Here is a 16,639-nt window from a genome sequence, read left to right on the forward strand (position 1 = left end):
ATGTATAGAAGAATCTTCAGGATGATGACAGGACCCAAGGATGTGCTACAGGTGGTGTGTTGAAACAGCATTGCCAGCGGGGCAAAGCATGTTCTGTCTGTGCAGATGAAAATCTTCAGTGTAGACTCTTGCATTCAGCATTCATGATTAAAAAATGTATGTGCAGCAGAACAAGCAAATGATTTGGATTAGTGGCTCAGGGTGCAGAGAGCTGGCAAAAACAGCTGGAAGGTGTGCAGAGCGCTGGAAAGCCACGTATGGAAGACAGCCCTACGCACTCACTCGTGTTTATCAGCCGCATGCCTGGTGTGATGAGTGCTGCTGAGTGCAGGGTGTCGAGGTAGGTGTCCTTTGGAGCAGCGCCTGCTGAGCGGTGGAGGCAGCAGCGTGCTGCACTCCTGGAAACAATTCCTCCACGGGAGGAAAACAAATTCCACTTAGGCTGCTTGAGGAATGGGGAGCAAATGCTAATTCCCTTTCAGGGTCTGTTGCCATGGGGAGTCGGTTCCAATCCTTTCTAATGCCGTCCTCAGCTGTAAGTTGTGCTGACACATGCTTTTCATGACTCCCCAGAAAGAGCAGAGGAATGACTTGAAACAAAAGCTATGCCAGAATTAACAGCCAAGGAAGGTTAAGGCTTGCTGTTTGCTAACGTGGGCTGGGCAGATAAGGAAGCTTCCCCTTGCAGAGCCCAGTGCAGCCTGGTTGGCCTCCGGCTGCCATCCCGTGTGCTTGCAGGGCAGGAATGGTGCAGGGCAACTTGTGCTGCACAGGGAGCTCTCTTCTTCCCCTAGGAACTGTTCTAAGGGTATGCAGTAAGAAAAGGAGCTGATGCTGGATGATCTTCCCTTCTATTACCAGTTATCTTTTGTTTTTTTTTTAATGCTAAATACTCCCTGTTGAAAAGGAAGAGTCACTTTGGGATAATTTTTGACCTCTCAAGATACCTGAAGTTCTCTGATGTGCTCACATATAGTGTGGGTAGCTGAAAAAGAGAAAAAGGCATAGTAAGGTGGGTGAGAGTGCTTTCCTTTATGATAGCAATGCCAGTTTTGTAGGCAAAACTGCTTTTATGCAACAGCATTGAACTGTTTGCCTGACGTTGCAATGCATTGCATGCTCTGCCTGCTCTGCACTTGCCCTGGATTTGTGATATTAGTAACATTTCTGCAAGCTGTTTTGAATAAATGTGGATATTTGATGCTGATCGCAGTGCAGATTTGCACGGATGATGTGTGGAACCCCTACAGCCTGTGGCTGTGTGGCGGTTAAGTCTCATTCAGGCCAGCTTAAATGCTTAGCAATATTTGGGTGACTGTTAGTGTCTCAATGAATTGAAAAGCCCAGGACTGCAGATGGGTGGGTGCCTCATAGACACTGTCATAGTAGGGTTTATAATCTTTCTGGATTCCATTTGCAGGCCCAGTGATGGCTAAGCTTTTCATCCGATGGCCACTTTGTTTAGGAGATTCTGCTCAAGTACTGCCTGTGTTGCACTGCATCTGGTGCCTGTGTGCAAGTGGGAAGGTTGTTCCACCAGAAGAGCTGAGGTTTCTTTCTTTACAACGTGGAAAAATGTGGACTAGGAACAGTAGCTGCTTCTCTCCTGTCTCAGCATAAAACCTTCCTTGCAGGGAGTTGCACCAGATGACCTTCAAAGGTCCCTTCCAACTGAAACCATTCTGTGTCTCCATGATGGTGTGTTGATGGCTGATGATAAGCAAATGTGCGAGGAAACCTGCAGGCTATTGGAACCTGCTCCAGGGAAAGGAAGTTGCCAAAAGCAGGAGTTTTCCTGGTTGCATGTTGTGATGCAAGCTGAAGTGCAGATGATTTCGCTCCATGCCTTTGCTATCTGCTGTTCTGAAACATGAATGTAGCAGAGGGCTGAGTTCTTGTACAAGTGCAGGTAAGCTGGGATAGGTGTCCTGTCCTCTGCTTGCTGCTGCAGTGAGTGTGCCACACTGCTGAGTGAAGACGTTGCCTTTAGAAATGCTGTGGGGCTTGGTCAGAAATGTGTTTTTTGTTCCGTTCCCAAGATATTCAAGGAAATCTTTTGCTTACTCTCAAGCTTAAAGTAAATCTGTTAACCTCTCCATGCTAGCAGTCCATGTAGACCTGTGAAGCTGATGAGTGCCTTGGTGCTCAGTGAGGGAAGTTCAAGGTGTTACTTCCACTCAGATGAGGTGTTTATTTTTCCAGTTTGCAGTACCTGGAAGCTGACTGGGTGTGTGTGTTGGGAGTCAGCAGAGAACTGGGGATCCCAGCTGCCAGATGGAGAGCCAGTGTGTGCCTGGGAGGCGTGTTCCTGCTGCTGGCTGCGGGCAGAGGGCTGTGTGCCCTCCCACACAGATGGCAGGAGCTGCCTGTTTTATGGTCACATCTGGAGCTCATGCAGAGTTATGTCCATTATTGTGCTGAGCATGTCCTTTGTTTGGTTCTACATTTCTCTTCCCATTTCTAACCTGCTCTGTTATGCTTTTATCTTTTATTTTTTATCTTTTATTTTTTTATTTTTCTGTTATCCCTCTCTGTTACGCTTTTACTTTATGCCCTTGTAGCTTCCAGAATCCCTGAGCTGTTTTCCTTGTAAAATTTACCACCAATGGCATTTGAAATGAGTGCAAGTTTCCAAAATCCAGTGCTTCTGTGTATTGTTTTCTGGGCTTCCCTTTTCTGCTGCAGACAGAATTACCAGTCACATGTGGCTTTCTATATTTCAACTTTGCAGAGCTTCTTATAGTTTATTTTTCCCGTGCACCATCTAGTGCTGGAGAGAGGAATCCCTTCTCTATAAATGATTCTTTCAAAACCTGTTGGCTGGGCAGGCAGTGGAACGTGAGCTTGGCATCTGGAGCCGTGCCTTTGGCACTGGGAGGTACTGGTGGGCTGCACCTCCCGCTGCTGGCAGGAACCATTTGTGCTATCAGACTGTGTTAATGTTATCTGTCAGAGTGCTTCAGGAGCAGGAAGGGGAGACAAGAGGAGATTTGCAGTCTCTCCACCCTGTATATTGCTGGTTTAACTACCAGCTCATCTGTCTGAGTGCTCTCCAGAGGGCTGCTCACAGGACAAGTGGGTTCCCAGGTGCTAAATGGACACGTGTAGGGGCAGGGCTTGGGGGTGCTGCCTGTGCAGTAAGGAGCATCTGTTACAGCCCACAGAGTGCAGCCTCTGCCTGCAGAGGTAGCTTACATGCTTGGCCCTACCAATTCAAGAATCCATTCCATCAAGTATTTCCAGAAAACCTTCCTTGGGAGGAGTTTCCCCCGCTGTTGTGATGATAAAAAAGAGTCATATTTGGTCAGCTCATCCCCATGTATCCACACAGACCCGTTTTGGCGTGCACATGTATGTATGCATGCACGTAACTTGACCTTACTGTTTTTTTCTATCACACTTGAGCAAAATCAGTTTCCTTTCAGCAGTACCTCCCAGGATTCCAGCTTTGGGATCCTGCCTTCATCCCCCGCTGCTGGGAGAACCTTTGTTGTGGGCAGCAGCACGGTGCGGGCGGACCCACTGTGCAATGAACAAGAGCACATTGTGTGAGCTGAGAGGGAGGGGAGGGGGCTGCAGGTTCCCCTCAGAGCTGTGCTGTGAGTTGTGCGGGCAGCTGAGCAAGAGATGCGATCTGTCTTTATCTGTGTCAATTCCAGCTGATGAAAACTCGAGACAATTGTCATAGTTAAAACACGGCCATGCTCGTCTTTCTGATGCCTGGAGGAGAAACCTGGCAGTTGGCTGGGCAGCAGCAATAACGTTATTTCTGTGCTTTCAAAGTATCTATCAGCTTGTGCCTTATTAATTAGCACTAGAAGAGTGACTGTAGTTGCAGAGAGCTATGATGAAAGCTCATGGCCCGGGAGGGCAAAAGTCCAAGGAATGCACAAGTCTGGCAGAGATGTAGTGGGTATTACTGCATAGTGATCCCAGCTCCAGTAAAACAGGCCTTTAGTTTAAATGGTATGTGGTCCATACCCAAAACATTGACTGTAATGGAGGCAGATAGGCCGGGTGCAGGTGGGAGGGAGATGGAGTGGGTGACTGAGGCTGCTGGGCTGGGCCTTGGGCAGACTGCAAAGGGGGATCCAGTGAAAGGATGTGTCTGAGCAGCAGGTCAAGGAATATGGTTAATTTTAATGCAAAAGAAATACGAAATGCTGATTTGTTGAGTTGTAACCATCACTGCTCTGTAAGCCCTGCTGGGTGGGATGGGGGCTCTGCGAGGCTCAGCTCACAGAACAAAAGACTGACTGTCTGGATGGAAGTTGGGTGAAGTGACTCAAACGCAGCCTCGTCTTGAGTTATAGCCACCAGCTTATTAATGAGTTAACTTATACTGTGTGGGTCTCTGAACATGATTGTTCTGATTGTTGCTATTGTCCCGGGTTGTGGCAGCGGAACTGCAGAGCTGCTCGTGGTGGAAGCTTTCCCAGGGACTGGAGGGGGTTGTTTAGGGGGATTGTTTCCCACCTCATTGTTAATGCTTGGCTTCAGCTGCTTGTGCTCCCTTGCTTGGCTGGGCTCTGCTTTCTGTTGGCGTGATGTGCTGGTCCGCTTTAACTGCCTGATAAATACTGCTGCCTGGGTCTGGAGAACGCTGGCTGTCAGATGGCTCAGCCCAGTGGAGCTCTGGGGCTCATGGCCAGTAATACTTTTCTCTGCTCCAGGTGCTCAGGTGGGAGTATCTGAAGCCAGTTACCCATGAGTGCTCCCAAGTCCTTGTCTCTGCTGGAGGTGCACCCATCCTGTGGCTGTGCTGGGAGCCTCAGCCTTGGTGGGCTGGGGGGGAGGCTGGGCCAGCATGAGCCCATGTGGGAAGGAGTTGGTGCCTGGCTGCCTCATTCTCCTGGGATTCTCTGTTCAGTTCTCATGATGGGGTGAAACAGAGATGTGGGAAGTAAGGAGATGGTAAAGCAGACTGATGGTTCATCAGCTGCTTCAGCACAAGGAAATGCTAAGTGGGACTCTGAGCTGAGAGCATCTCTGCTGCATAAAGCTGGGGTCCTGGGGCTGAAATTACGTAGCTGATGTGACCAGATCTCCTCAAAAGTGCTGCCCACGCTGCTGTCTCTGGAAGAGTCTGTCTTCAGCTCCATGGGTGAATATTCCCCGGTGTTTTGATCCCTTTGATTTTATTTATTTATTTATATGGAAGTTTAGCTGGGGACAGTGTGTATTGCTTTATGGTGTTGTCAGATGCACTAGCAGTTGTTAAATGTGGGACAGCATCATTAAATAGATCCAATCGATCCTCTCTCGTGGCTGTGTGATGGCCTGCAGGGCTGTAGGGCTGGCTGTAGCAGCAGGCTGCTCTGGGGCTCAGCAGTGCCGTGCTGGTGGGAGCTGCCCTGCAGGGTCCGGCTGGTTGCAGGGGCTCTGTCTGTACCTGTCCTTTCTTGTGTGTCTGTGGAGGTGAGCTGGTGTGTTTGGAGAGTGAAGGGCTGCATTTGCTGTAGTACTTCGAGGGTGATGATGGATTTGGCTTAAAGGGCTTCAATAAGTTCTCTTTGATAGTTCTGGCAGCTATGCGTTTCTTGTAAATGAACTAAATCCTTCATTCTGTTTCTCTTTGTAGGGTACCTTTCTTTAATGGTGAGCAGAAGGTCTCAGGATGAGTTACTGGAGTCTGGATAAGAAAAGCTGTCTGCAGTACTGCAGACACTTCTTGGCGGACAACGGCGTGTTTCATGGTAAGCAGCAAGCTGTACTGTTACCTTCTTTTTCCCACTGAATCCAATGCGATTGAAGCTCAGCTGTGGGGTGTAGGGCAGCTGCAGATCTGCCTGCAGACTGAGGCTCTGCTGGACAGCACTGCACAAGAGATGTGTGCCTGTCCCCAGGAACTGGCATGTTGCTCCTGACTCCTACAAGAGGAGCTGATAGAGCTAAAAGGGATGGCAGAGGCTTTTAGGGATTAGCTTGTTGTCAGCGTGCCTTTTGGAGCCTTCTGGTCCTGTGGCTTCTGGCAAAGGGCTGTGATGAAACAGGGGGATGAGTGTTTTTACTGCCTTCTTGCATGGAGAGATCTTGACTGTACCACTGGGAAATTAGGAAAGATCTCATGTGACCTCTGTGGGAGAAGTTCTGCCTGTTAGCAGGGCAGGTACCGTTATTCAACCCCTTGTGACTGGCTGACAGTTGAGCGTTTGGCTGCGTGTCCAGCTCCAATAGCTGTTAATTCTAATTTAAGCAGTTTTTATGACTTCTAAAAAAATTGCTATTATATTTTCATATTCTGACATTGGGATCGTGGCTCTTCAGGGAGCAAGTGTGCAGAGCTGTTGATTAGCTTATTTTTCTACATTTATGCATGCTAATATTCTGTAATTGTTAAATGAAAGACGGGACATGTTTAGCAAATAGCTGGTTTTGTCTCAGTTGTTCTGGAAGTAGCTTTTCATACTTAGAGCAATTATCTTTTCCTCTTCTCTCAGAAATACAAACCTTTTGTTTGAATTGCATTTCCATAACTGTAATTAATTCTCTCTCTATTTCTAATTTTATCATCTGGCCTTTGCACCTCTTTCTTTTCAGGCTTTGGTGTCAGTAGGGACTTGACCGCTGCTGGTCAGATGTCGTGTTCATTCAGTCTTGCTCTTTCATTCAGAGCAACACACTAATTCAGTTGTATTGGGCTTGCCTGGAAGGTTCACATTTCAGTGTCAGGATTATTATCTGTAACTCAGTCTTTAATCTGGAAAAACTGTTGCATCTCGTCTGTGAAGTAGACTTGGAAATATCCCACTGCATCAGCTGATGTTCTGCAAAGCTTGGGGTCATCTTTCTCCATAGAGACTTCAGAACTGGAAGCATCCAGAGACACCCAATACAAAAGCTTCCTGCTCACCCTTGTTCACTGCCATGTTCCCTTCTTATCCATCAGGGACTTGCGTTGCTTTGAGGATGTAGACACGTGGTGTTAAAGTTCTTCACTTCCAACTGAGGTGTTTCAGCACAGGAAACTTGTAGGCTGCCCAAATAAGAATGCCAAAACTCTATGTTTACTGGAAGTTCAAACATCTTGTTTTAGGAACAAACAAATAACAACAACAGCATCAAAAAAACAACCCAAAAACCAAAGCAACCACCAAAATCTTTAGGCAGAAACACTCGAATGAGACCACAGCCCTGCATGTATAACCTGTTAGAGCACACAGTGCCTCTAAAGAACTGTCACAGTACATCACTGAGGCTGAGCAGTGCACCTGTCGGCTGTGGTATGGGAGGCCTTTGCCTGCAAGCATAGATGTGGTGGGGGATGAAGTGTGAGATGTGGCAAATAGCAGGACAGCACCTTGCTCATCGTGCATTAGCTGGAGGCCTGGAGTCAAATGCACCTTTGAATCTTGCTGAGTAAGAAAGCGTAAGTGCTCTTAGATGAAGGCATTAGTGCTGCAAGGCCCAGCCTAATGCAGCTCTGATCAGTGGTCTTTAAGCAAGCAGAGCTCAGGAACATGGAGAGAAAATGTCTGCAGACGTTGCCAGGAGAATTCTGTGTAAGAGGAGACAAGATTAATTTGTTTGTTCCGTATAGGAAATCAAAGATGGAGAGGGAGTATGGCTGACCATAAATGCACTTGTGAGGGGTAAGTGTGGGGAAGAAGCAGCTTATTGGAATCGGTAGGAAAAGTTCAAATTGAAACACTGAGGACTGTATTGAAAATTGTCTGTAAGTTTATAAATCAGTGCAGGGGAAAGCTAACCTCCTTTGAGGTGGAGGCCAGGAAGTTTTGATCATTGTTAGAAGCACCCTGACTGTGCCTCTGCTCAGTGCTGCAAATGTGATTAGTATCAGCAAGCAATATTCTGGCAAATGTAAATATGGACTGGAGGGATGCTGAAGTGATCCCAGGTCAGTTCCTGTGTGGGAAACAGCAAATGCTGACAGGACTGCTTCCATTCCCTTCTGGGAAACGCTGCTGTTCACACATCAGGCTGCTCACTGCTGTGCTGTAATTATGCTTTGAGGCTTGTGCATGTTGTTTGGCAAGGAGAAACTATTGATACATGGCTGTGTGCCTTACCACGGGGCTTCAGCAGCTTGTGTGTGAGTAATGACTGAACATTCGTATACATAATGCTCCGGCACTATATGCATCTAAATTGCCTAAGGATTCCTCATCACTGCTGAATTTTATTGGGGAAAGCTGCTAATCACTTCTTTTGTGGGAATTTAAAAGTCCTGTCTCTTTGTCTGGAATTTTTTGTTACAAAAATGGAAGTTGCTGCTGTGCCTTGTGCTCTGGGGAGTCTCATCTGCCTAGGAGCAAAAATGTCAGTTTTCTTCAGTAACAGCACTGTGTGCACACAGAATAACAAACCGAAGACAGATTTGGGTTTAAGCTATTTTAGCAGTTTCTGTAGAATAGAGCAGAGAGGCTCTCACAATGTTGAGAATTGCCTAAAGGACGTGGTGAACCTACTTTCTTTTCCTTCCTGCTGCAGAGAGTGCCAAAATACAAAGTACATCATGCCTCCAGGCTTGCAAGATTTTTTTTTTCTCTGGGTTTTCATGCTGTAAAATCATATTTGATTTGTTTGCTGGCAATAACAATATAGGACTGGCTGTGTTGTCAGACCAAACTTCCATCTATTTCGCTAGCAGATATTTGGGGCTAAAAGTATAAAGGAAGACAGGCGCATACCAAAGTCTTCCATGTGGTATGTACTCCCAGCACCTGCCGGTCAGGGATGTAAGTGCTTCCCCAGCCAGAAGCTGCATCTGGATATTTGCATTTATTACCTTCTCATCTTATAAATTCTGAAGGTTTTTTTTTTTTTTTTTGAATTAATTTCTTTTGGCCACCCATGGGAATGAACTCTGAAACTTGTTTTTGTTGGTGGAAACCTGCTTGAAGGAAGCAGTCATTGCCACATTCAGGCTGTAAGCAGCGGAGAAGGCTTGGATGCTCAGTCTCTTCCCTTGGAAGGAGTGTTGGCTGGCTGGATTGAAGTTAGGGTCAGGCTAATCAAGTCAGTACACTCTTATGTCATGTTAGATGTATACGTTGCTTTGAATGCCGCCTTCCAACATCTCACTGAGAAAATGAGAGGAGGGCATTGTGAGGATAATGTTTTCTTCTGCTTCGGGAAAGAGAAAATAGCAAGAGAAAATTTTGGTCTAGACCTCAATATTGAGATCCTGATCTGCTGAAGTGTGATATAGTGATGCTCCCATTTCCTTCCATTGACTCTTCATGAAGAGCTGTTCAAGCACCTCATTGATGCTGGCATTAAACACAGTTCCTCCAGCAGTTATTTTGCCATCTGATGTTGTGCAGTGAGTGGCACCGTCCCAGTGACCTTGCAAAGGAGATTACTGAACATTGACCTGGATTCTTGTGTGCTCTTAGTCTGTCTTTTCAGGAACGTCCAGCTCATTTTTTCACAGGGTTCTTCCAGATCACCTGCTTGCAAACATCTGAAGTTGAGCTGGGGGGAATGACTTGGGACAAGGAAGCAGCTTATCTTGAGAGAGCACCTGAGTGGTTTCCCAAATGTAACGAATGCAGCCGTGCGCTGCTTCTATTAGACAAACACCCATTGCTGGTGCACATCCAGCTCTGGGCAGCACCTTTAGAGGCTGCTGGTGGCAGGTGTTGTTGCAGTGCTTTTCCCTTTGTTTCAGTCTGAAGAGCTGAGCTTTTATGCAAGTTCTCATAGGATTTCTTTCTTTTTAGTTATCTTGAACTTTTGTGTTCAGTGAATGGGAACATCAAATATGTTTTATACACTAGAATGGTCTGGTTTGTCTATTAGAGCACAAATTTTGGGGCAGTGATATTAAGCCCTTGCAGAGTTGCATGTCTGTGTTTAGCTTTGTGTTTGCTGATGGGCAGTGCTTTATAATTAGCTCTTCTGAAACCTCATTCAAGCCTTATGCTTGAGGCTACAGTGCTAAAGATGCCAGATGGAGACTGCAGAATTTGCTCTTACATCTTTATAGTTATCTTCAATTTAAGTCTTATAGTGATGCTTGGGAAAGAAGTAGTTAGTAGTACAGTAATTCATATTTCATATTCCGATTATATAGGGTAGTATACACAATCCCTTTTCAGAACAGACACATGTAACTGAAAATGTGTGCCAAAGAAGAGTATTAAAAATTAAATAAGATAGAAAAGAATTAGATTTCAAGGAAACATCCTAAAACATGAAGAAAACACCTCTCTGTGCTTTGTCCACGCACCTGTAGTGCAAGGAGCAGTTCCATTGGCCTCAAGGGCTCTGTCTCAATGTGGGGTGCCATACAGCTAACATTTCATGTTGTGTTTTTGCCCTCCTATCTAGCTCAGCTTTCCAAAGAACGGTGTGTTCATTAATGGCAAAGGAAGAAAGTTGATAAAAGCTTTAATCTAATAAAAGTGAGGAGCTGTTTGTGCAGATAATATAAAATTTTATTCAGTCCTAGATGAATTTTTGGACGATTGTGTTACAGTTTAGATTTAAGATTAAATTTGTGTGATGAATATGAAGCTTTGTTTGTCTTCTTAGTTCATTAACTACTTGCTGGAAGAGATAGAATTTCTCTAATCAGCCTTTCTTTCTCTGTAGCAGAATTAGCCCCTTTTTACCGCTTTCCAGCAATTTTGACATTGAAAAAGGAAGAGCTGATGAGCCAGAAAATTAGTATTCTTTCAATGCTGTGGTTTCTAAACCTAATTCTTGAAACTTTCTCATTTATTGGAAAATTAATATTTGGCAGTAGAACTTGGACTGCGAGCTGTGGTCAAAGGGTGGTGAGCCCTGTGGCACAGCTCCATCTCCACCCCACCCAATGTACAATGCATGCGTGGAGCCACCTTGTTACCCTGGAGTCACTGCTTGGGGTTTGGTGAGCAGCTTTCAGGCATTTCTGTGATCTGAGGCTGGAGCTGCGTGGAAGGGAAGAATTACAGTCTGCAGGTATTAGATGAAAGCTTTAAATCTCCCTTCTTAATGAGATGGTGGGGATAGCACATTGGCACCGCCCGCCTTGTACCTCGAGGTGCTTGATGTCTCGTCTCAAAATAATATCTATGGTTTAATGATAGAGCTTTGAAGAAAACTAGAAAATAATATTAGACTAGGGGAGATGGATTTCAACTGAATGAATATCTTTTTAATAAGTTTTAGTGCTTTTGTAGCTGAGATTGTCAGAAGCTATCAGTGAGATGAGGCTTGGAGGACGTGTAATGCGTTTTATTAAACCAGCTTAAAAAGTCGAGAAAACAGAGTTCTGAGTATGCAAGTCATTGGCAGAGGCTGCCAAAGGAAGGAAGGATTATGGGGCAGGAAATGTAGGTACACTCCAGTGCAGTGTGTCTTTGAGGACACAAGAGTTTCAGACTTGACTTGGGCTGATAGGGCTGGGACTGGATGTGAAACCTGGCTTGTCAGCAGAGCCATCGTGGTGATTGTTTCCTGAAGCTGAATAAACTTTGAGGTATTTTCATACCATTGGGTGGATGTCCCCCAAATTATGTAGAAATCATTTGTTTGTTGTAATGCTCTTGGTGAACAGTATAGCATGTTCTGGTCTCTAAAGCCATTCAGCACCTCATCACTTTGATTTGTAAAATGAGCCAAAGTAATGAGGAATATGGTAGTGATGGGACAAGCTTTCCTATTGAGCAGCTTCTGTGTATTGATGCTTGTTTACAGCCCCTATCACAAGAAATAGAATGAGAGGCTTGGAATGTGCCATGATTATACTCTATAACGCCTTACCAAGTGCAGTTTGATATCTCAAGAATTAAAGACCAGTGACAGTTCATTTCCTTTGTTGTTGAATTGCATCTATAATAGATCAATTCACCAGAATGTAAATGTATTGACAGCTGTCAAGAGGCTTCCAAGCAATGACTTCATCCTTTAGGAGTAATCTTGTGAAGTGTGAACCACTGTGGGGTAATTAAGTAGCTCTTCCATTTCCCTTATGGTAAGTGGGATGTGTGACGCTTCTCTCTGCAGAATGTAACTTCCCAGAGCATTGCTGTCCTCAGCTGAAGGTGTGATTAGAAGCACAAGCCTTGGGTGCAGCCAACAGTGATCCCACTGTAGGTTCTTGGGGTTGTTTCATTTGATATGTTCGTTTGCTGGCTGTAGGCAACGTGTCTTGCATTGAGCTGCAGCCTATCATATGTTGACTGTAGGAAGCCTTGCTATTTGTGTTAGCAGCAGCTAAGAAATAAGGATTTCTTGCTTAGTGAAATGCATGTCAGCTCACTCATATCTGGTCTCATGCCTCTCTCCGAGTTGCCTGCGTGCTTGTCTGTCTTTTCATCCCCCCTGCCTCAATAAACACTCCATCATGTAACTTTCTCCTAGCACACACTGGACAAATTCTGTCCTGTTCTATTGCTCTCAGTCTTTGAGAAAGCAGCTGAGGATTCCTGGTGTGAAGGCTATTCTGTAAAAGGCAGCCAGTAGAGGAACAATTAACAAATGCAGTAAATCCAGGATGAGAAGCATTACAGGTTGAGCCTACTTCGTTCCTGCAGTGCTTACCAGCGCTGTGTCCCCTTGGGCTCCATCACAACTAAGTGCAAGTGTGTTTCTGCCCATCGTTCCACACCGACTTTAAACCCGAGTTTCAAAGGCATCGACTTGGCTCAAACAAGTGCGGTATTGGCTGCGAGCACGGCGTTTTTTTTCTAGCTGCCGGGAGAGTTAGTGCTCGGCATCACTCAGGAGACTACTTGTTCTTACGAAATCAAATGCTCAGTGATGCACAGCCTGAGCCATTTGCATGCTCTGTGCTCCGGCTGGCCTCGTTCCGCAGAGCACAACAGGCTGTGCTCCCCGAGCTGGGGGGAGAGGGGAGGAACGAGCCCTTCCTGCAGCATCCCGTGGCTGAAGGCGCTGGGAGTTACCTGGGGGTGAGGGTGCTTTTCCTGCCGTGCCCCCCGCCTGCGTCACTCGCTCTGTAGCTGGGGCTTTGCTTTGCAGGCGTTGCAGCCCCTGCAGCCCGGAGCGGCGGAATCGCAGCGCCGTGTGCGCGGCTCGTGCCCAAAGTCGGCACTGCTCCTGCACAACCGCGGCAGCACGGAGCACACGCTGCCAGCTTTTCTACCAGGCGGTGCCCTTTGCTTTTGAGGAAAGTTGCCTCCGGATTTGCTTGTCTGCCTTTTATGGCTCATGAAAATCTCATCGTGCTGCTCAGCGAGCGGTGCTGGCGAGGTGCTCCTGGACTTCTGAGGACTGCTTTCCTAATGTTTGCTCTCGGGAGATGTGAAGATCCAATGGAGGCTTTCCTGCAGTGAGAATTCCCGTTTTCATTGCCAACGATGCACAAGAGTCGCAAAATTAATGGCAGACCTTGAAGTGTATAAAAATTTAAATCCTGAGAAAGGTAAGGATGCTCCAGTTTGTGGTTACTGTGGGAAGAGCTCAAGTGATGTCTGAAGTGCTTGTAGGAAAATGAAGGGTGCTTTGTTTACAATAGGAAACTCTTATGTGCTGTATTTATTTGGGCATCATTAATATGGAAAAACAAACACCCAAATCTTTCTCAATATTTCAGAGGAAATCCTGCTGCTTTTGTGTCAACTTTAAAATAGGTGTCTCCATGTAAACATGTTGGTCGTGTGTGCTGTTCCTATGGCATGCACCAAACAGGGCTGTGTTTCATCTATTACTACATGTCTTTGTCTTTAAAAACATTGTAGACCTCTTAATCCATTGGTCGTTCTGCCACGGCAGTTTTCCATGGGAATGAGTATCCGTTTTTTTCTAGTAACACTTATAAATAGAATACAAGCAGATAAGCAAATAATATGTAAAGTTCTGATCAGGGAGCAATGGATGAGAGATCTCTGAGACTTGTAGGGGACTGATACAGAAAGGAAGGCATCTCGGGTAGACTGAGCAAGATTGGATGTTAAGGTTAGTGCTGGGCAGAAAGCAGTAATTACTGTAAGCCTCTGAATGACTGTAGAGGAAAGGACATGGAGAGGGGGAGAAATCAAGGTAGCCAAAGTTTATTTTTATATTATTGTGTTTGTGTCATTACTGATGTTTGGTGATGTGTGAGAATTCTTTTTTAAGGATGTTTACTAAAGAGAAAGCTTCTCAACATTGGGTATTCTATCCAATTATTGGATAGAAAATTGGAAAAACAAAACCAAACCCTATTCTTACTATTCTGGAAAAAATGAAGACTGCTTTGAGCTGCTGTCAGTTTCTTGTGCATCCGACTGAGGACAGCCCTGCCTGTTGGGGTGCTTTGCTGCAGCTCCCTGTGCTGTGTTCATGGTTTGGAGGTTTCTGTTACACGTAGCTCTGCATTAAGTTTTGATGCACATAGTTAGGGAAAGGAGAGCAGGTGTTACTCCATCTGTTTGCTGAGACACAGCAGGTAATGGATAGGTCCCAATTAATAATTTACTGGAGAGAGCTTATTGGGAGGGTGTTTTTGGAGCAATCTTAGAAGAAAAGCATCAGGTTTAACTTCTGAAGCTTGTGTGAACGTTCTGTACGTATAAATGCATTTCATGCCAGGTGTTCAGCTGCTGGTGAGCTCCTGTCTGAAGGCATTTTGTAGTCCTTTCCTGCAGACAAACGTAGCAGCAGCTGCCACCCGTATGGTTGTTGGTGCTTCTCAGTTGGTTGCTTTGCTGGGTGATGGCAGCCCAGGGGAAGGGGCACCGAGACACTGTCCCACAGCTCCAGACATTGCAGATTTGTGGCATGGATGGGACTGGAGTGGGAACAAAGGAACTTCTCCAGGAGTTATCCTTCTTTGTGGTGTGTTCATCCTGGGCTGTTCCCGTTGGGAAATAACCGTTTCTGGCTGATGGAAGCAGGAGCACAGAGCCGTCACAGACAGGCTGGTGAGGAAAGGGAGAATGGTTGTGTGCTGTGAAAACAGGCACTCTGTTCCTTCCCCTCTTTGGAGCTCATATTTTGCAGGCATGAACCCATTTGCACTTGTGAAGGGCGAGAGTAGGTGAGCACCTGGCCCCCCATCCAGTGGGTGTGAGATTGCATTCGTGATACCAGTTGCAGCCTCTGCGATGAACACGCCTAAGGGTGCTGCCATGGCAGTGCTCGCATACCATGGTGCCACAACTATTGCCTTGCTGCAGAGCCTGCCCAGGGCCTGGCCATGAGTGGCTGTCGGAGGATGCTGCTCCCCTCCTGCCCACAGCTTGGCCGTAAGTTTGTGCCTTTGGGGTGTGAGTTAGTGAGCAGGGATCAGCATGGGGTGGGATGGGAGGAGGTACAGGGGGATGTATGAATTGAGGACCTGCCTTGGTCCCTGGCTGACCAGCAGAGCTTCTGTCTGTCTGTTCCTACTCCAACAGAACTGGAGGGCTGCAAAGCAGCAGCTGGCTGCATTGAGCTTTGTCTGCTGGGCTGTGGCAGCAGCCTTTTGTAAGGCTGGGCTTCTGTGGGATGCTTGTGTCTTTGAATCTACCCAAACGCCTATAAATCAGGCATTAAGTATAGACCATAACCTGGTGAGTGATGTTTAGGAGAATTAGCTTTAGGTGAGGGACATGCTGTTCTGACTACTATTGAAGGCATCAGCCTCCTCCTGTGACGAGCTTGGTCTTCCAGAGGTTTAATTCCAACAGTAGCATAAATCTATTGCAGCACTGTATGCACTTGTAATAGATTAGTATGGGCATGTGGCAGCTCTGAAAGCTTTAACACTGCATGTTGGCACTGAGAAAAGTGAAGGAGATCGTGTGCAGCCACAGCATGACTGCATCAGGAATTGCCAGGGCCGTTGGAGCCTGGCCTGAATGCTGCTCATCTCCTTGGGAGCCTTCCCATGGGTTTTGCAGGTCGGGGACTTGATAGACCAATTGGTAAGTAAGTTCTGTGCCTGTGGAATGCTTAGCATTCATTTATTCATATGAATTATGTACACTCCTCATTCAGTGAATCTACAGAGCACGTAATGCATAAGAGACTCGAGGTGCTCTCCTCAAACTGAGGCTAGACTGAAGGCTCCTGAAATGACCATTTTGCTGTTCCACAAAGATTGAAATGGCCACATGCTGTGCTGGGATCAGTGTGTGTGCTGTCCTCACTGTGAAAGGCAGCACGCAGGTAAGCCAGATGAACCCGGTGGAAGAGCTTGCAGAGGCAGATTGACACAGCTTCTAACAGTACAGGCCTTACCTGCAGGAGGAAACGTGCGTGTTTCTCTGCATACATCACATATCTTGAAGAAGTCATTTAAGAAGCTCCTGTCTTAGAAGTCAGCTTGTCAGCGTGCTGGCAGCATCGTGTGTGCTTCAGAAATTGAAGTTGCAGGAAACCACAAGTTGCTTTTTTGTTGATATCAGTGATGGGAAACCTCACAGCAGCTTGTGCCTCTTGGCAGTCAGGTTCCTGGGATGCTCAGTGGGGTGACTGACACTGGAGACATTCCCATGTGCTGCCCATAAGATCAGCGATTTGCATGAAACCCAAATGCACAAGGCATTTATTTCAGAAATAAAATTGCCTTGGTGCTTGAGACTGACATTTGTTTGACCCCGGGTTGCTCGGTGTTGGTGACTTCCACCAAGGCAGTGTGAGAATGGAACAGAGGAGCATGTTTCTTTAGGAAAATGACCATTTGTGCATTGTGAATAGTCTAATTCATATCATCAGTTGAACTGCAGGCTTCATTTATTGACGTAGAGGTTAATTAACT

At 46.2% G+C, this 16,639-nt stretch overlaps 1 protein-coding gene across 10 annotated transcripts in view; it reads left to right on the forward strand.

Moving 5' to 3' along the window:
* Positions 1–16,639, forward strand: part of PLCH1 (phospholipase C eta 1) — a 77,308-nt gene that overhangs the window by 3,867 nt on the left and 56,802 nt on the right. For 8 of the 10 annotated variants that reach the window (XM_085513702.1, XM_085513701.1, XM_085513703.1 and 5 more), the window contains exon 2: positions 5,582–5,696. In XM_085513702.1, the coding sequence (XP_085369828.1) occupies positions 5,618–5,696 (79 nt within the window). In that variant the 5' untranslated portion in view covers positions 5,582–5,617. Of the gene's footprint in view, positions 1–5,581; positions 5,697–12,722; positions 13,340–16,639 lie in introns of those variants that run through there. The other 2 variants (XM_015872227.3, XM_015872228.3) reach the window with 1 other exon arrangement.

Source organism: Coturnix japonica, chromosome 12 (assembly GCF_054131305.1).
Source record: "Coturnix japonica strain WE chromosome 12, WE-NBRP24, whole genome shotgun sequence".
NCBI classification, from domain to species: domain Eukaryota; kingdom Metazoa; phylum Chordata; class Aves; order Galliformes; family Phasianidae; genus Coturnix; species Coturnix japonica.